At 38.9% G+C, this 22103-nt stretch overlaps 1 protein-coding gene across 2 annotated transcripts in view; it reads left to right on the top strand.

The window, feature by feature from the left end:
• sox13 (SRY-box transcription factor 13) overlaps positions 1 to 22103 on the top strand; it is a 101143-nt gene that overhangs the window by 44926 nt on the left and 34114 nt on the right. For both annotated transcript variants that reach the window (XM_061924011.1, XM_061924012.1), the window contains exons 2-3: positions 16073 to 16293; positions 16657 to 16759. In XM_061924011.1, coding sequence (XP_061779995.1) covers positions 16075 to 16293; positions 16657 to 16759 — 322 coding nt within the window. In that variant the 5' untranslated portion in view covers positions 16073 to 16074. The remainder of the gene's footprint in view (positions 1 to 16072; positions 16294 to 16656; positions 16760 to 22103) is intronic.

Here is a 22103-nt window from a genome sequence, read left to right on the forward strand (position 1 = left end):
TGTGCGTCTGGGCCGTGACAGCGTGGCACGCGAATGTCTCTGCTGCATTGGATCAGTCTCCTTTCTTTAACAGGCAAAAGCTTTATAACCTCACTAATGCCTTGCATCGTCTATATTAGATATATAACAACGGGCGGGTGCGGGCGGGTGCGGTTTTGATTAAATGTTAGATCGGGTGGATGGCGGATGGTTGACGACTTTTGTGATGCGGTTGCGGATGAAATAATTGCCTATCCGCGCATCTCTAGTAGGTAATATTAGCTGTAAATATCTCTGATCTGATTAGAACTAGGGCAGCACGGTGGCACAGGTCCTGAAGGTCCTGAGTAGTTCAAACCTGGCCTCGGGATCTTTCTGTGTGGAGTTTGCATGTTCTCCCCGTGACTGCGTGGGTTCCCTCCGGGTACTCCGGCTTCCTCCCACTGCCAAAAACATGCACCTGGGGATAGATTGATTGGCAACACTAAATTGGCCCTAGTGTGTGAATGTTGTCTGTCTATCTGTGTTGGCCCCGTGATGAGGTGGCGACTTGTCCAGGGTGTACCCCGCCTACCGCCTGAATGCAGCTGAGATAGGCTCCAGCGACCCCAAAAGGGTCCCATTTTTATAGTCTTTGGTATGACTCGGCCGGGGTTTGAACTCCCAACCTACCGATCTCAGGGCGGACACTCTACCCACTAGGCCACTATTTGCTAAAGTCTTTTACCTGAGCTTTCAAACTTGGACTGGTGCCTTTCCCTAATTGTTCAGCGGCTTTGATTAAACGAGTTGACTTGTGTATTGTCACAGGAGAAGAGTTTTAATGAACGCGTTTTAGTGTGTATTTGTGTTTCCTGCGTGCATCACATGCATATTGTGAGAGACAAAGTGGAGGTCATACACAGCAAACAATAACAGTATTAATTTCACACTGCGGTAAAATGCCTGACTGTTAGTTTGAATGTAAATTATCGTAAAACTGTGATTGATAACTGCTCTTTGACAAACTCACAAACCAATGACACTGCTCATTAACTGGGGAAGAAAGCGAGTGTGAACACAAGAATACACCATGAATACAGGCGACATTAACATCTTTCACCACTACAAACGTCATACCCCAATCTAGACTTGTATAAACACATTGCTGCCTGAGCAACTAAGCTATTTAATTGTGCACATTGGATACAGACCGTGCTCTCTTAGCCCAGTTATATTACCATGTTCGGGGTAATAGGACAAGGCGTCTAAAACTGGTGGTGAACCCGCGTGACGTCACATAATCCATTCGTTTTGCCTTTTATCATTAAAAACACTCTAAAGCCTTTACACATTAAAAAGAACACTCAAATAGAAATCCTATGGGTCTTAAGAAGCCAGAACAATAGTTTCTTCTGCCAGGAAAGTATATAGAGGTGCCGTGCCAGCAACTTCAGGGTTGCAGGTTCGATTACGCCATCCTAGTCACAGCCGTTGTGTTCTTGGGCAAGACACTTCGCCCTTGCTCCTGATGGGTCGTGGTTAGCGCCTTGCATGACAGCTTCTGCCATTAGTGTGTAAATGTGTGAGTGAATGGGTGAATGTAATGTAAAATGTTAAGTGCTTTGGGTAGCATTCCAGGTATATTAAAGTGCTATATAAATACAGACCATATATTGTGTCTCTTTATTATTATTATTTTTTGGCAACAAAACTTGGTTAAAATATTTCAGTGTGTGTATAAGTACATTTTGAGCCCATTCAACAATACCGTGATTTTGGTCAAGATGATTCCGTGATACGGAATGACGTTCAGTTGTGCTCTTAAAGGGGAACATTATCACAATTTCAGAAGGGTTAAAACCATTAAAAATCAGTTCCTAGTGGCTTATTTTATTTTTCGAAGTTTTTTTCAAAATTTTACCCATCACGCAATAGCCCTAAAAAAAGCTTCAAAGTGCCTGATTTTAACCATCGTTATATACACCCGTCCATTTTCCTGTGACGTCACACAGTGATGCCAACACAAACAAACATGGCGGATAGAACAGCAAGTTATAGCGACATTAGCTCGGATTCAGACTCGGATTTCAGTGGTTTAAGCGATTCAACAGATTACGCATGTATTGAAACGGATGGTTGTAGTGTGGAGGCAGGTAGCGAAAACGAAATTGAAGAAGAAACTGACGCTATTGAGCCATATCGGTTTGAACCGTATTCAAGCGAAACCGACGAAAATGACACGACAGCCAGCGATACGGGAGAAAGCGAGTACGAATTCGGTGATCGCCTTCTAACCAACGATTGGTATGTGTTTGTTTTGCATTAAAGGAAACTAACAACTATGAACTAGCTTTACAGCATATGAAATACATTTGGCAACAACATGCACTTTGAGAGTGCAGACAGCCCAGTTTTCATCAATTTATATATTCTGTAGACATACCCTCATCCGCTCTCTTTTCCTGAAAGCTGATCTGTCCAGTCCAGTTGGAAATGCATCTGCTTTGAGTGTCGCAGGATATCCACACATCCTTGCCATCTCTGTCGTAGCATAGCTTTCGTCGGTAAAGTGTGCGGAACAAACGTCCAATTTCTTGCCACTTTCGCATCTTTGGGCCACTGGTGCAACTTGAATCCGTCCCTGTTCGTGTTGTTACACCCTCCGACAACACACCGACGAGGCATGATGTCTCCAAGGTACGGAAAACAGTCGAAAAAACGGAAAATAACACAGCTGATTTGACTCGGTGTTTGTAATGTGTTTAAGAAAATGGCGGATTGCTTCCCGATGTGACGTCACGTTGTGACGCCATCGCTCCGAGAGCGAATAATAGAAAGGCGTTTAATTCGCCAACATTTTTCAACGAGTTTTGAACACAGCACCAACACAGATTGGCGCAGTAGTACCACAGATCTCCGCAAAAGGTGAGGATGAAGGGTTGTCAGGAAAATGTGACTGGCGCATTATTGTGTTATCACGGATCATGCGGTGCAAATACGGAGGCTGCCGTTCTCTACGCGGCGAAAAGTGTTTTGAACACGCCCAATTTTGAACCGCCATGAAAAATTTTACCTGTTTAATTTTTTTGTTGGGTCCCAGCGGCTCTCAGGGTTCATGCTGGAATAGGTATTTTGTTCGGTGTTAATGCGTTTTTTGGGGGTGCACGGCAAATTGTCAAAGCGCAATCTAAACCGGCAATTTGTGAATGCCCCTTAAGTAGTTAAACATGATATCTATTAGTAGGGTTTGTTCATAGAAGTCTGTGTGAACGGAACTTTAGGTAGTCAACTCAACAGGTGGAAGGTCTGATTTAAGACGGCAATGCTATTCAAATAATGACATGTGCCGACATGCTTAAGATCAGGTTCCAGCTGGCTGCAGTCAGCAGCAGATAGGACAAGTGTGTTTTTAACGAGATGAGAACGATGCTGAAGTAACAATGGATGACTTGCATTGTTGTAGCTGAGACGCTGAAGGCATTGTTAAAAACACACATTCCATGACACATTCTTCGCTGTCAGTAGGTCACTGAACCTCAGTGCATACCTCTGTATTGGGTGACACACAAAGACATTCTCTCAGGTGGCGTGGGTATGCCTTTGTGTAACCCAAGAAAAGTTTACCAATTCTCATGCTGCATATTTGGAAAAACGAAAAGCCTTCAATAATGGACTTACCTTAAAGAAAATCTTATTTTTGATACTATAAACCAGGGGTGCTCACACTTTTTCTGCAGGCGAGCTACTTTTCAATTGATCAAGTCGTGGGGATCTACCTCATTCATATGTATAATTTATATTTACTTATTTATGAAACATATGTTTTTGTTAACAAGTTAAAGGTGTTTAATGATAATACAAGCATGCTTAACACATATAGTTAATATTGTTAATAAATTAAAGGTGTTTAATGAAAATACAAGTATGTTTAATACATATAGTTAATATTGTTAACAAGTTAAAGGTGTTTAATGATAATGCAAGCATGTTTAACACATATAGTTAATATTGTTAATAAGTTAAAGGTGTTTAAAGATAATACAAGCATGTTTAACACATATAGTTAATATTGTTAACAAGTTAAAGGTGTTTAATGATAATACAAGCATGTTTAACACATATAGTTAATATTGTTAATAAGTTAAAGGTGTTTAAAGATAATGCAAACATGTTTAACACATATAGTTAATATTGTTAACAAGTTAAAGATGTTTAGTGATAATGCAAGCATGTTTAACACATATAGTTAATATTGTTAACAAGTTAAAGATGTTTAGTGATAATGCAAGCATGTTTAACACATATAGTTAATATTGTTAATAAATTAAAGGTGTTTAATGATAATACAAGAATGTTTAACACATAGTTAATATTGTTAACAAGTTAAAGGTGTTTAAAGATAATACAAGCATGTTTAACACATATAGTTAATGTTAATAAGTTAAAGGTGTTTAAAGATAATACAAGCATAATTAACACATATAGATTCCTTTCTTTCATGAAGACAAGAATATAAGTTGGTGTATTACCTGATTCTGATGCCTTGCATTGATTGGAATCAGACAGTGGTGCTGATAAGGTCCGCATTTTCGAATGGAGGAGAAAAAAAGTCCTCCTTTCTGTCCAATACCACATGAAAGTGGTTGGTTTTTGGCATCTTATTTATCCAGCTTCCGTACTCCTTTGAATACACTTTACAAGAAATACATTGTTGGCAAACTCCGTAGCTTGCTAGCTTGTGCACGCCAGCTTTCTGAGACTCTTATTGTGGTAGCGCAGGCAGGATGAAGCAGCGCTTTTATTGTGCAACTGTGCAGTCGGTCTTTGGAGTTTTGACGACAGGTACGGCGCCAGAGTCTGTTGAAATAAAGTGTTTCTCGCCTTCAAGTCGGTAATTTTAATGAGCTGGCAGCAGCCAGCGTCATCTCAGAAGACCCTCGGGTGCCGTGAATGTCAATCAAGTGACGAAAGTGACGTCATAGTGAAGATTTATGATCGCTCATTTTTAGGACTATTTTTTTAATGGCTGGCTGGTGATCGACTGACACACCCTCCGAGATCGACCGGTAGCTCGCGATCGACGTAATGAGCACCCCTGCTATAAACCTTACAATATGCCTTTCACAATTGTTTAACAGATTAAACCAAGCTAGCAGTTACAGATATATTGTATACAATATTATACTTACAAAACGTGCTGTTACACGTCATGTCTAGTCAAAGCATCTCCCTGCTAGAAACGTTGAGTGAATTGACTTGTGAGACAGCGTCCTCTGCTGAATTCATAGCTGCATCACTCTTTTTTTTTCCCCCCTGCAGGTAGCGCTATCACACCACTTTCTATTTACGTAAAAGATAACTACTGTACTAACAATTCAAAGAAAATACATCCACAAACACACCGAAGCACAAATGACAAATCCCGAAAAGGCTGCTGTACCTCGCTGAGATCCAACAAGTAGGGATGTAACGATAAACGGTATTAATGATAACCGCAGTAAAACTTCTGACGATTAGTGTTCCCTTTTTAAATTTAAAATTATCGAAAAACCGTGATTGATAGCCGCACTTTAAATTAACTCATCATGGACCGACGAGCAAACTGACCTTTTTCCACACTATGAAACGACATACCTCGAGCTAAACTGACATCAACACATTGCTGTCTGAGCAACTAAGATACTTGGCTGTGCACATTGAACCTACAAGCTGTGCTCTCTAAAAAAAGCGCTATGGGATTTTTTATTTGTTTATTTTTTTTACAACTTCATTAACAAAGATGAAGCGGTCTACAACAAGAAGTGAACTCGAGTGATGTCCCATAAACCGAACGTGAAAGCAAAGCAAAGTGAACAATCAATTTGCCTTTATCAATTAAAAAAACATTACAAAACTTTTACAAATTAAAATGGAAAGAAAATACCATTTAAACACTCAAATAAAAAATATGGCACTTAAGAATCTGCAACAATATTTAATGTTTTCTCTGCCAAGAAGGTATAATGTGTCAATTTCTAGTTATTTTTCCAATAAGACTTGGTTAAACGATTTCAGTTCAGTTCAGTTTCAGTTTATTTGGAACATGCATACGATACAATGTAATGCATCACATATTTCCTGTTGTTTCATTACAGCATGTCTGAAAAGGAGTAGGAAGAAGCATAGCATATTTCATATCTTAGCAGTTGTATCCCATTTCCTTGTTCTCTGTTTGTAACAGAGCAGTGAATACATAAATATACCACAAATAAATAAGCAAATATTAAATATAAATAATCATTATCCCATTTTTAATTTTTATTTTAAAGGTTCATTATAATTGTTTTTTTTTTGTACTTTGTGAACACTTGTAATTTAAACAGTCTCTTAAACTGAATCATATCGGGGCTTTGTTTCATTTCCTTGCTTAACCCATTCCATAATTTAATTCCACATATGGATATGCTAAAGGTCTTAAGTGTGTTTCGTGCATACAAATTCGATTTTCCTCTAAGGTTATATTATTTTTTTGTTGTTGAAAAGAATTCTTGATTAACAGGTTTTATTTAGCTTTGTACATAATTTTAGTTGTTTAATTTCCATATTTTTGATTCAATAAATAGAGGGTTTGTATGTTCTCTAAATCCAACATTATGTAATATTCTAATTGAATGTCACAATCACAGTGTGTTTATAAATACGTTATGAACACATTGGGATAATAATGATAATCGTGATCATTTTGGAAACAATAACCGTGATATTAAATTTTTGTATCGTTACATCCCTACCAACAAAACTGTTATGTGTTGGCTAAACACTCTTATGGTGGTATAATCATCCTCTTTTTTTTTTAGAAGTTATCCTTGAAATAGCAATAGAAGTGTTAAATGAAGAGCATTTAGACTAGGGATGTCCCGATCCGATATTTGGATCGGATCGGCTGCCGATATTTGCCAAAAATTGCGTATCGGCAAGGCATGGGAAAATGCCGATCCAGATCCAGTTTAAAAAAAAACTCCGGTCCGTGTTTTCCAACGCATCTATTTAAATAATACATTCCACTTTTCTGCTGCTCCGTAATTTCCGTTCCGCATTTTCCAGCACACCTTCAACACATCCACAATTCTCACGCAGTTGCTTTTAGCTGCTGGCATTACACGACAAGCTCTTCTCACTCTTTCTGGTGTCTCCCTCTCACAGACAGCGACGTCACATACTGTCACGTCATACGTCACATACTGTCACGTCATACGTCACATATGTATACGTCCTCTCCCAGCAGAGAGCGAGGTAGCGGCATGGCTAACGTTAGCTGTGATGCTAGCGCAGCCGCTAAGGTGCGCGCCTGCTCAAGCGTCCTCTGCGCACGGCAAATCTATGCCACGCACAAAATCTAATAAAAAAACATCCGGCGCCCCCCTCCACACCCTGGATTATAAATAATGTAAATAATTCAATGTGATTATCTTGTGTGATGACTGTATTATGATGATAGTATATATCTGATAGTATATATCTGTATCATGAATCAATTTAAGTGGACCCCGACTTAAACAAGTTGAAAAACTTATTGGGGTGTTACCATTTAGTGGTCAATTGTACGGAATATGTACTTCACTGTGCAACCTACTAATAAAAGTCTCAATCAATCAATCAAAACACGCAGAATCATCATACTGCTGTGATTATATGCATCAAGTGTTCATTCAAGGCTAAGGCAAAATATCGAGATATATATTGTGTATCGCAATATGGCCTTAAAATATCGCAATATTAAAAAAAGGCCATATCGCCCAGCCCCAGTTCAATGATGCCATTTCTGTTTGTCATGTATAATTTTGTCTATTTTGTGTTTATCCTTGAATAAACAGGTCAGTTTCTTGTTACCAACCATTGTGTATTATTCAAACTCCCCTAATTCAGCTGGCTAGTTGTTATCAAGAGTACTAAAACCCTTTTCAACATGATTCTGACAACTAAGTAGGCTAAATAACTTTAAACTTTAATACATGCTCGGATAGGCCAGTATCGGTCAGTATCGGTATCGGTCAGTATCGGTATCGGATCGGAAATGCAAAAACAATATCGGTATCGGATCGGAAGTGCAAAAACCTGGATCGGGACATCCCTAATTTAGACTATGAACAATAAAGACATGTAAACAATAACTGAGTGGTGAAGGTAGTACATTGGTAGGAGCTTCAGGTGAGTGTTGAATTTTTGTTCCACCTTAACTCTACTTAACAGAGTCCATCCAGTGTTGGGCCTCAAGGAAACACGACTATTGATTTTTACTTAATTAGACGTTTTTAATGTGACAGAAAATAAGATAAGTATTTTAATTGTGGAATAGTTTTGGATGTATGTCATTCAGACTGCTAATTCATTGCAAGTTGTACACTCCAACCTTGGAACCTTGGACCATGGCAGACAGGTGGCTTTGTTCGCAATCCCGGTGCAGTCTGGGTGAAGTTAAAGGGGCTGCAATCGTTATTATTCTCTCCGCAGAATGGTGGCGCTTCGCAATTTTTGTTTTGCCGTGTCCCTGAATTGGTCGGCACATTCCGTTGGCATTGTTATCCGCCTTGTTTCCTGCGGCCGGCGGCTTTTGTCAGTCTCTTGCCCATTGTCCCGGCTTCCTTTGTTCCCCGGCTCCAACAATGGCTTTTTTTCCTGCCTCTTTATATATGTGCACTTTTTAGCCCTTATGTGTTCTGTTTGTTTTGTTCTGCTGCTGTGCTTTTCTTTCTCCTGGTTGCAGAGCTGGGGAATGTAAATACACACACACACACACACACACACACACACACACACACACGCACTTTCTCATTGGCTATGTTTCAAATTGCCATTGCTACACATTCTCTTTTTTCTCCCGTTAATCAGTACGTAGTGACACCCAAACGCAGAACGTGTACAAACTTTAGATGGCAAAATGTAATCAAATTTAATATTGTAAGTGTCAACATGTAAAATACTTGGTGGGAACGAATTAGTATCAGTAATCAATAATAGACAATGAGAGGGGGTAGCAGTGTTTCCCACAGGACAGGCATCTATTTGTGGTGGTGTGGTCGGGGGGCGGGGGGGTGACGGCGGCAGCGGCGATGACCAAGAAGAACGCGGAGTTGGAATATAAGTACAACACTTTATGTACATATTTAGCTCATTAAAATTACCGACAGGAAGGCGAGAAACACATTATTTCAACAGACTCTGGCGCCGTACCTGTCGTCAAAACTCCAAAGACCGACTGCACAGTTGCGCTAACAAAATAAGAGTCTCAGAAAGCTCGCGTGCACAAGCTAGCAAGCTACGGAGTTTGCCGACAATATATTTCTTGTAAAGTGTATACAAAGGAGTACAGAAGCTGGACAAATAAGATGCCAAAAACCAACCACTTTCATGTGGTATTGGACAGAAAGGAGGACTTTTTTTCTCCTCCATTCGAAAATGCGGACGTTATCAGCACCACTGTCTGATTCCTATCAATGCAAGTCATCACAATCAGGTAATACACCAACTTATATTCTTGTCTTCATGAAAGAAAGGAATCTATATGTGTTAAACATGCTTGTATTATTTTTAGACACCTTTAACTTGTTAACAATATTAACTATATGTATTAAACATACTTGTATTATCATTAAACACCTTTTATTTATTAACAATATGTGTTAAACATGCTTGTATTATCTTTAAACACCTTTAACTTGTTAACAATATTAACTATATGTATTAAACATACTTGTATTATCATTAAACACCTTTAATTTATTAACAATATTAACTATATGTGTTAAACATGCTTGCATTATCATTAAACACCTTTAACTTGTTAACAAAAACATATATTTCATAAATAAGTAAATATAAATTATATATATGAATGAGGTAGATCCCCATGACTTGATCAATTGAAAAGTAGCTCGCCTGCAGAAAAAGTGTGAGCACCCCTGAGTTACACCCATCTGAACAGGTCAGCCACCTGTTTAAAGCCCGATCACAGTTGAAATCTTGAAATGAAGGGCCTTTAATGGCCAAAACATTAACCTGGACAACATTTTAACAGCTGGTTGGCTCAGATTTTATTCTTTTCATTGCATTCACATGCTGCAGTGGACAGTGGACAATTTAGCTTCATTATTAATGCAGTATCTGAAGCACCGTCTCCACGTGTGTTTATTGACAACAGGGTTATAACCTGGACACGTTAGCTCGTCGGTATGGTAACACGTGACGTGACAACAGCGTAGCAGTGTCAGGCTGCTCACCGTGAGTGAAACGCTCGGTGAAATCGCGGATTAACGTTAAATATGTGACGAGCCGCGAGCGATGCAGCTATAACTTATCTACCTACAACCTATATTACCCTCGTATTTTGATCTGGTCGGTCCGTTCTTTTACTCCGCCGTCTTCTTCTTCTTCTTCTTCTTCTTCTTCTTCTGGCCCACCAGGTGAATTAAGTGCTATTGGCGGAGTTACAATGCATAGTAGGCTACCGCCACCTACTGCACCGGAGTTGTAACTACAAGGTACATTCACAGACAGAGTCCCATTGCTTTTATGAGCGGTCGAGCGAGTCAAAAGCCGAAAAATCCATTTGTGGCGGACGTAATTCTTTTGTGGCGGGCCGCCACAAATAAATGAATGTGTGGGAAACACTGGGTAGGTTATATTAAACTCAGCTTCACCCTACTCCTTTTTAGACATATATATATATATATATATATTTAGCAAATATAACCATGTGAATTGCCATAATAAAAGTTGTGAAGCATGTCCAACACAAATTTAAAAAAAATGCTCAGATATTGTCTTTTTTACCTCTATGCAATACTGTCCACAAGACAATATATTTTTCAGAAAAATGACAATATACATTCCCACATTTGTCAGACTATAAGGCGCACTTTAAATCCTTGAATTTTCTCAAAACCCGACAGTGCGCCTTATAACCCAGTGCGCCTAATGTATGCAATCATTTTGGTTGTGCTTACCGACCTCGAAGCTATTTTATTTGGTACATGGTGAAATGATAAGTGTGACCAGTAGATGGCAGTCACACATAAGAGATATGTGTAGACTGCAATATGACTCAAGCAAACAACACCAACATTTTATATGTTCCATCGAAAATATAGAACATTCCACACGGCGCTCAAAAATCTATCAAAATGTTTTAGTTCGACTTTGGTAAGCTATGAAGCCGCACCGCTTGATGGATTGTACTGTGCTTCAACATACGAGTATTATTATGGCGTGTGTATAAGGTAAGACATATTATCTGGGCGGTTTTTCACGGCACACATTTCCGGCGTTGTTGTTGCACTAGTGAGCCACGGATGAGGAGATGCTGCTCTGTTATTGATTGAAGTAAAGTCTGAATGTCATTAAAACAGTTAGCTCCATCTTTTGACACTTCTTCCACTCCCGTCCTTGCATGCGACACCGCTACAACAAAGATGATGGAGAAAAGACGCTGCCGAAGGTGAGCCACGTAAATAAGACCGCCCACAAAACGGCGCATTCTGAAGCGACTGTCGGCTGTAAAACATAATCTATGCAACATTTTGACCAAATAACCACCAATACATGTTATGTAGACCACAAGGAAGTGTTTTACATTTAGAAAAAATATATGATAATATGAACCCTTTAATGCGCCCTATAATCCGGTGCGCCTTTTGTTTTTGTTTTTTTATTTTTATTTTTATTGACATCCAGCATCAAACATTCCTATCCGTTACATCATATTCACATAAATCATATATCTATTGTCTGCCCTAAATGTCAAAATATTTTTGTTTATATCCCATCCATACCACCCCCCCACCCCAAAAAAAGAAAGAAACAATAAAAAAAACAAAGTAATATCTACAAATACATCGATTAAATAAACAGAAAAATAAATACATTTTAAAAAAAAAAGAAAAAAAAAGGAAATAATAATACATTATGCGCCTTTTGTATGAAAATAGACCTGACTAGACCCGCTCATCGGCAGTGCGCCTTATAATCCGATGCACCCTATGGTCCGAAAAATACGTTATACAAAGTTGGCGGACGATAGCGCTTTTAATACTATTGTTATATCGTGATAATGCATGTGGATGACGCATTCTAGCTATTCTAACATTCTAACAAATGAACGTGGCTAATGTCCCTCCGCGTGCAAAGCCACTTATAAGACAATAATATTTGCCCCCATGGCGGAAATTAATCTACTTTTCCTCCAAGTAGTATCACTGGATTACGAGAATTAGCTAAACATGCTACACTACACACAGTAGGAAAATATGCTAACCGCGAGCTAAAGCTTTTGAATGTAAACAAAGGTGAGCGGATCGATACACATCGACAGTAACGATACCAAATATAGAATCAGGATATCGTCGATACTAGGGCTGGACAATTAATCACATTTTGATTCCAAATATGGTTTCTCACGATCATGAAAATACAATAATCCAAAAAAACGGATAATGGGCTGCGCAATGTGCATGCAAGTTCCAGAACTTGTAAGGGTGGAACGAATGAGGAGCGAATGAGTGGGGAAAAAAAAGCGTGCCTACTAAAAGTTGGGATCTCACCATATTTTCTACTTTTTATTTGCCACATTGCTCGTATGCCTAATCAATAATTACTAAACTCAACAAAAAAAGTAAGACCGTATGATTTCCGCGTTAACATAACAGCGGATGGAGTCACATAATTGGCCAAGATGACAAAATAAGCTGTTAAATGCAGTATATCAAGGAAATTGACATAACTGTGAGTGTAATGCTATCATTGTGAGGAGAAGGATTTATTGTATTCGGGATCACTCATTCATCCCTTAAATACGCAGCCGCCACGCCTTGAACAATGGCGTGGAGGTAATTTTTAACAGCGACTAAACTACGATGCTAAAACTAGCAAGAACAATCCATACACCCACAACACATCTCTTCTGCATGTGTTGTTGTGAACGACATCATCTACGTAAGATCAACTTACAAACACGACAGCAGTATGACTCGGATGGCGGAAGCGGGGATCGAACCTGGAACCCTCAAGTTGCTGGCACGGCCACTCTACCAACCGAGCTATACCGGTCTGACTGAGCAAACAAATTGAAAGTTACAAAAAAGTATCTTAAACAAGGATAATGAACTTAAATCACTCATTGATTAATTTGCACAATTAATACATTAAAATACTGGTCAAAATTGTCCAAAGATGAGTTGCACCAATAAATGTGAGAGATTTTGCATTTAATTAACAAACATTTTATACAATTTTATTTGACACAAAAAGCACACACTTTATGGTTGTAAAATAAGTGTAAAAGGTAAAAAATGGATGAGGTGGCGACTTGTCCAGGGTGTACCCCGCCTTCTGCCCGGTTGTAGCTGAGATAGGCTCCAGCACCCCCCGCGACCCTGAAAGGGACAAGTGGTGGAAAAATGGATGGATGGATGGTAAAAAATGGAACTAAAAACATAAAAACAGATGTATTTATTTTTTAATATTGCTATTAAATAGTAATAATTTATTGTTATTACTATTATTTTACTTGTTGTGGTTTATTCGTTACTAATTTATATCTGTTTTTTTTACTATATCTAAAATTGAGTTTTGGTGGTACTATAGTACTCATGTTTTCAAATGAATGAATAATGGTGATTAAAATATCAATCAAAATAAGCGTGCGTGCGTGGGTATTTATGTATGTGTGAATGTGCGTTTGTATGTATGTGCGTATTTATGTATGTTTGTATGTACAGCAGTGACGTGCGGTGAGGTTGATGGCTGGTGAGGCACTGACTTCATCACAGTCAGATTTACAAACATGGGGCGGCATGGCGTAGTGGGTAGAGCAACCGTGCCAGAAACCTGAGGGTTGCAGGTTCGCTCCCCGCCTCTTACCATCCAAAAAAAAAATCGCTGCCGTTGTGTCCTTGGGCGGGACACTTCACCCTTTGCCCCCGGTGCCACTCACACCGGTGAATTGAATGATGAATGATAGGTGGTGGTCGGAGGGGCCGTTGGCGCGGATTGCAGCCACGCTTCCGTCAGTCTACCCCAGGGCAGCTGTGGCTATGAAAGTAGCTTACCACCACCAGGTGTGAATGATGGGTTCTACATGTAAAGCGACTTTGGGTACTTAGAAAAGCACTATATAAATCCCAGTTATTATTATTATTATTATTATATGAACCCTAAAGACTTTCTTATTCACCATTTGATTGGCAGCAGTTAACGGGTTATGTTTAAAAGCTCATACCAGCATTCTTCCCTGCTTAGCACTCAGCATCAAGGGTTGGAATTGGGGGTTAAATCACCAAAAATGATTCCCGGGCACGGCGCCGCTGCTGCCCACTGCTCCCCTCACCTCCCAGGGGGTGAACAAGGGGATGGGTCAAATGCAGAGGACAAATTTCACCACACCTAGTGTGTGTGTGACAATCATTGGTACTTTAACTTAACTTTAACTTTACACATACAAACTGTAGCACACAAAAAAGCACATTTAATAAAAAAACTTTATTATGGTCTTACCTTTACTTATAAATGCGCTGCTGTTGTGCTGGATTAATGAACCCCCTGATGGGAGTGTTATATCAACTAAAGCCCTCACTTCAACTTTCCACGTGCAAGATTGAATCTATTTAAAAAAGTGTAACCGAGGGTTTATAAATGTCGCCTATACTGTATGAAACTACAAAATAACAAACACGGAGGCTCCAGTTTACACGAGGACCACTTTATTTACCTTCTTTCAAAAACTTCCGCTCCACTCCAACGTGTCAAAATTCCGCTCTTAGCGCCTTCAAAATAAGAGCTCAAGGCATATACTGTATAACAACGCATAACAGGATCTTAACATCACAAAGAGGAAAGCCCATAAAAATAGGTTACAAAAGTTATTTAATAAGAAGCCAAAAAGTGCAAAAACAATAATGTTCGTGTTGGAGGAGTTGTGAATTAGATACACCTGCAGTCTGCAGGTGTACCTAATGTTGTGGCCCAGCAGTCATTCACAACTCCTCCAACACGAACATTATTGTTTTTGCACTTTTTGGCTTCTTATGAAATAACTTTTTTAAATAGATTCAATCTTGCACGTGGAAAGTTTAAGTGTGGGCTTTAGTTGATATAACACTCCCATCAGGGGTTGCCGTGCATTCTACGGCGTGGATGCAGGAGGCGAGCCTCAGCCAGTGCGTCTTTTGCAGCCGTTTTATGATCGCTCATCACAAGAAATACTTTACACACATACAGTTGTTGACAAAATACACTGTATATTATATACCTCAGCTAACTAAACTATGGAAATGTATAATATAGTTCATATAGCAATACGGTCTCACTGCACAGCAGACCAGCAGTTAGCCGAGTCCGTCCATGTTGAGGCACTGAGTGACGTGCCTCGACTGGCTGCTGTTCACCGCACCGTCTCTTCTCAGTATTTGAACGGCAAATGTGAAAATTCAGCGATTTTGAATAAAAATAATCTAAAACTGGTGAAGTTAAATGGAAAATAACTTTATAGTATAATCACTGGATACATTTAACAATTTAATATATATTTTTTTCTTTTTAAATTTTTTTTCTTTCCATGAGTGACTGCACGTCACTGATGTATAGTATGGTGCAGACTGTTTCTACGTGCTTGGTCATTATGGTTTTTTTTTTTAATCAAATGAATATTACATGCTTTTTCATCTCAGCACTGTCTTTCACATTCACTTTTTTAATTTCCATTGTTGGAAATAGTTATGTCGATATCTAGCTATAAGCTATCGCTAGCGAGTAAGACCGGATGTTTTGGTGGGATTTTCCGGAGTTCTGTGTGTCGTTCATTCCGCCAACTTGTGGCGGGGAGGCTCGTCACCCGAAATTTGGCTTGCAACCTAAAGTGTACCAATCAGCCAAGATACGGCTCGTATCCTGCAAAACCCGTAAGATGGGGCACCACTGTTGTGTTCACATGCTTTGAAGTTGCTTGTTGATGAACACAGTCCCATGGGATTCAAAAGCATTTGTTGTAAAGCGACTATGATGACATCAAGTACCTATTAAAATTTTAATCTGAATCATCTCCACACCCAGCGACGAATAATTACTTGCTGTTTGTTCAAAGGAATGGTTGAGCCCAGCCCTCCAGCGCTACACCTCCTCTCCAGCGTGGATGCCAGCATGACATGTGTAGGTGTCAAAGTAGAGCAGGAGGAGATCACTCTAAGAGCAGGACTCTGCGCAAACACTGGATCTACTCTCAAGATGTCTCCCTCTCACGACTGGACAGGGAATCAACAGCTGGTAGCTCGTCAACTTACGCCGCCACTCTCCTGCTCGCCTTTGGTAAGAGACGACTATTTGGAGTTGCGCACACACATCGAATAGCAAACTGAATGTTCGCCTTGAGACTGTTTGAACTTGTTTTCATTTTATTGTCGTCCAAAGAAAATATTCAACACAAGAATTAAGTATTGCGGTAATGAAAAATTCATGCAAGCAATTAGTGTCAATGTTGCAGGATAAGGTATATACCCTTCAGAACTAGTTCTCCAGCAAGTCTCGTATTTCTTCAACCGCTTTGGTTGGCAACTGCGTGTTGAAGTCATTTAAGGCGGTGCGGCGTAACCACCAAACATAAACTGAGGACCGCCGCTCCTTAACTTGGTAGTCCGTCAACTTGCTAATGATTTCTGTGTGATTTGACAGGAGTGCTCTTTAGGTAAGGATTTGCTGCGCATTCAAAGCCCAGGAATGCTCAAGGAGACCAAGATCCAGGATCCTTCCAAAGTGATGGCCAGTTCTAAGGAAGGTCTGTCTAAGTGCTTCATTCTTTGCTTGTGCAGACTTTATTACATTGTGTTTTTAGTTGAATGTGTTTTCTATGGTACACTCAATTGATCTAGTCTGTTCCTGAACCAAATTTTTGCTCTGTAAATAGTGTTCTATAATATTTCATGCAGCCAGAGTGGAATCATTTTCAGTCCATTGACCGTAAAGCATTTTAGTATGACATATGTTGTTGTTTGTAGTGTTTGTTTTGAAAAATATATGTGCAATGGATGGAAATGTAGTTTATAATTGCTGAAATGTAATTGTGTTCCTATAATGGTTTGTACATTTTGGTCATGTTTTACTAACTTTGTATTGTACTTTGCTAACCAATCATTTTCTTTTTTAATCAGCTTGATCACACTGGATTTTGATCAATTATGATTAATCATTGTCAGAATGTCATACAGGAGCATTTTTTAAAATATTTTTACTTGATTGCTCAACATTTATTTCCTCAAAATTTGACTACAGTTTTATCTAAAGTCCAGTCGGGGTCGGGCTGCACGATTTTTGCCAAAAATAAAATCCAGATTTTTTTCATAGAAAACTAGATTTTCAATTACAATTTAATTTTTGGGGTAAAAACTACAAAAGCCAACAAAGGGCTGCTGACATCACAACATGTTATTTGTAATGAAATATGCTAATGAAAAGGCTAAAGAAACGTTATAGAATTGTCCCTCGTTTATCGGTGTTAATTGGTTTTGGACATGACCGTGATAAATACATTTGCGGTTGGGGTTATTTATTTCATAGGGTTAGGTTTAACCCTAACCCTAACCCTAGGAATTTATTTCCTAGGGTTAGGGTTAGGGCTAACCCTAACCCTAAGAATTGTTTTCATTTGGGATCAATTATTTTTGTATCGAGAGCATTAAAAAGCTGTTACCGACTTTCTGAATATGTTTTTCAACAACATGAGAGCCTTCTAGACATGAAATAACACCCATTAGTCACCTTTATAGTATTTGAATCCAATGTAGTAATGCTGCTTGAGGCTGAGCCAATCAGTGGCCATGATACTGATAAGCGTGCTCTGATTGGTTAAGGTCTCCTCCAGTGGCCAGAACTGCAGTAGTATTGGTATTTTAGGACAAAAAATCCAGATTTTTTTCATAGGAAACCAGATTTTCAATTATAATTGAATTTTTTGGGTAAAAACTACAAAAGACAACAAAGGGTTGCTGACATCACAACATGTTATTTGTAATGAAATATTCTAAAGAAACATTATAGAATTGTCACTCGTTTATCGCTGTTAATTGGTTTTGGACATGACTTGGACATGAATTTATTTAATTTGAAATCAATTATTTTTGTAGCTGGAGCATTAAAAAGCTGTTACCGACTTTCTAAATACGTTTTTCAGCAATATAAGAGCCTTCTAGACATGAAATAACACCCATTAGTCACCTTTATAGTATTTGAATCCAATGTAGTAATGCTGCTTGAGGCTGAGCCAATCAGTGGCCATGATACTGATAAGCGTGCTCTCCTCCAGTGGCCAGAACTACGGTAGTATTGGTATTTTAGGACAAAAAATCAAGATTTCTTTTCATAGGAAACTAGATTTTCAATTACAATTTAATTTTTTGGGTAAAAACTACAAAGGACAACAAAGGGTTGCTGACATTACAACATGTTATTTGTAATGAAATATTCTAAAGAAACATTATAGAATTGTCACTCGTTTATCGCTGTTAAATGGTTTTGGACATGACTTGGACATCCATCCATCCATCCATTTTCTACCGCTTATTCCCTTCGGGGTCGCGGGGGGGCGCTGGAGCCTATCTCAGCTACAATCGACATGAATTTATTTAATTTGAAATCAATTATTTTTGTAGCTGGAGCATTAAAAAGCTGTTACCGACTTTCTAAATACGTTTTTCAGCAATATAAGAGCCTTCTAGACATGAAATAACACCCATTAGTCACCTTAATAGTATTTGAATCCAATGTAGTAATGCTGCCTGAGGCTGAGCCAATCAGTCGCCACGATACTGAAAAGCGTGCTCTGATTGGTTAAGGTCTCCTATAGTGGTCAAAACTACTGCAATATTGGTATTTTCGAACCAAATATTGTCGAATACACCTTAATATATACTTATAATAAACTTTAAAAATAAATACATACCCCAAAGAAAGCAGCAATGTGATGAAGCCGCATTATATAGAGCGTGATGCGGTGAGGGACAACTGTGCATTTGTTTAAATGCATATCGTTCAATGCAAGGAACAAAGTAAAAGGCAAAATGAATAAAGAGAGCACAGTCTACCAAGTCAAATTCCTTGTGTGTAAAACATACTTGGCCAATAAATCTGAAATAAATAATTCTGATTTGTATCAACAATTCAGCTTATCCCCATTACATGATTCGTTTTTGCTCTAATATTCCCTTTTTTATGTCGCTTTTATATCCACAATGTGCTACGAGTCAATAAAACTGCGTTCTACAAATGGCTTCTGGACCACACTTTAAAAATAACTGGTTTATATATTACAAGTAGAGATGTCCGATAATATCGGACATTATCGGCCGATAAATGCTTTAAAATGTAATATCTGAAATTATCGGTATCTGTTTAAAAATGATCGGTATCGGGTTCAAAAAGTAAAATCTTTGACTTTTTAAAACGCCGGCGTGTACACGGACATAGGGAAAAGTACAGAGCGCCAATAAACCTTAAAGGCACAGCCTTTGCGTAATATCATAATATCTACGGTCTGTCACACACACAAGTGAATGCAAGACATACTTGGCCAACAGCCATACAGGTCACACTGAGGGTGGCCGTATAAACAACTTTAACACTGTTACAAATATGCGCCACACTGTGAACCCACACCAAACAAGAGTGACAAACGCATTTCGGGAGAACATCCGCACCGTAACACAACATAAACACAGCAGAACAAATACCCAGAACCCCTTGCAGCACTAACTCTTCTGGGACGCTACAATAGACACCCCCCCCCCAACCCCGCCCACCTCAACCTCCTCATGCTTTCTCAGGGAGAGCATGTCCCAAATTCCAAGCTGCTGTTTTGAGGCATGTTTAAAAAAAATAATGCACTTTGTGACTTCAATAATAAATATGGCAGTGCCATGTTGACATTTTTTTTCCATAACTTGAGTTGATTTATTTTGGAAAACCTTGTTACATTGTTTAATGCATCAAGCGGGGCATCACAACAAAATTAGGCATAATAATGTGTTAATTCCACGACTGTATATATCGGTATCGGTTGATATCGGAATTGGTATTTAAGAGTTGGAGAATATCGGATATCGGTAAAAAAGCCATTATCGGACATCTCTAATTACAAGTGTTGCCAAACGATGAATGAGTGTCTCAAGTCACTTGTGGAAAAGGGTGGGTTGCTTTTGGAGGTGGACCCAGAAGTCTTAGCGGTAGATCGAAACCGGATGTATAGACAAAAATACGAGTGGAGATACGAGCAAGAAGCGAGTACGAGCATCCTGCAGAGTTTAAAATAAGTTCCTGTGTTGCTGAAAGCTACTATTTCTGCGTTATTGAAACAAACATAACATTATGCACACGGTTGTATGCACTCCCTCTAGGCTTGTGGAGGTAGATCCCCGCTCATGTGACGTATGCTTTGCCTTTCACGACTGCTTGTATATTTGATTACCGAAAAATTAACAGACACAAAGACGCCTGTCTTTCATTTTGAATGCATCCCTCTATTTGCAAAATGTAACGTTAGGTAGCAAAATTGTGGCAGCTAACCCTTCTGATGCATCTTCTCTGGCAAAGCAGGTTTTATGAGGCGTGTCGTAAAGTTAATTTACGAGGCAGCCAGCACACTTCCATTATACAAATGAGCGAGGGCGTACACGGAAATTTTAGAATCCGCATTTGTGCGATTATTGTACGTCACAAGTAAATGAGTCCAAAGAAAACACTGAGGTGTGTGCGTGTGTGTGTGCGTGTGCGTGTATGTGTGTGGTGCAGTGCGCTCACTCCTAGCTCGGAGGCGCAAAACATAATAGAGAGAAACATGGATTGTTTTTTTAACATTGTCATAATTAATTAATCGGATTTTGGTTTTAAATAATGATTAATCGTGAAGCCCTACATCGGGTTGTAGTTTAAAGGAAATTTGACACCGAACACAGGAGCATGCATTGACCTGATCACTGACCGTTAAGTTGGGCTGCACGATTAATCAACATTAAATCAAAATCAAGCTTTTTTTTAACCCTTATTGCCATGTTCAAAGCCAAATATTTTTTTAAGTAAATTATTGTATATTCTAATGCAGGCCTGGGCAATTATTTTGACTCGGGGGCCACATTTAGAGAAAAAAATGTGTCTGGGGCCGGTGTATCTATTTTTAGGAACACTAATACAAAACCTCACAATAATGTCTGATTGAATGCTAAAAATGTCATAACAGACCGTCTTAAAAAACTTAATGGAATTTTAAAATTTTCTATGAACGATAAAACACTGAATATTGACAAAATATGAACGTCACATCTCCTTTCGATCGACATATTTTGCTATCAAGTGAAACACAACAAAAATGCAACAAACCGTGAAATATCAATGCAAAGGGTACAAAATAAAACAAACCTACAATCTGATATATCTGATACATCACTAAGCTTTAGAACTTTGTTGTGAAAATCTCCTTCCGCGTCTGTGGAAACGCTTCCCACCCACACTGCTTGGTGCCTCGTCTGAGCTGCTGTGACGTCGGTTACCATAGTAACTAATTAGATGACCATAGTAACTAATTAGATGACCATAGTAACTAATTAGATTACCATAGTAACTAGTATATCATCCAAAAGCGCAGATTCCAACCATTGAAATACTTTGTATAGTTCAAGATTTACGGTTATTAGAAAACATCACTGCACATCATAATGGCAGCTACACTTTCCATCTTAAACATCTTAAAAAAAATTATTTGGGAATGTCTGGCGGGCCAGATTGAAAAGCTTAACGTGCCGCATGTGGCCCCCGGGCCTTAATTTGCCCAGGTCTGTTCTAATGCGTGGCACCTTGAGACAAGAATTTGTTGATTGTTGATTAACTTGTTATTTTTGCAGTTTTTAGCATTTCTATGTGTACAATGTAAAAATCGCAACCAGCACTGCCTTTCAGGTAACCATCCTCAATTAAAGGGGAACTGCACTTTTTGGGGAATTTTGCCTATCGTTCACAATCATAATGAAAGAAATGACGACGAATGTATTTTTTTTGTTATGCATTCTAACTCGTAAATAAACATAAACAAAAGTCCGCTTACAGCGGAACTAATGGGAGGTCCTCTATTCCCCCTA

Source organism: Nerophis lumbriciformis, linkage group LG28, assembly GCF_033978685.3.
Source record: "Nerophis lumbriciformis linkage group LG28, RoL_Nlum_v2.1, whole genome shotgun sequence".
In the NCBI taxonomy this organism is placed as follows: Eukaryota; Metazoa; Chordata; class Actinopteri; order Syngnathiformes; family Syngnathidae; genus Nerophis; species Nerophis lumbriciformis.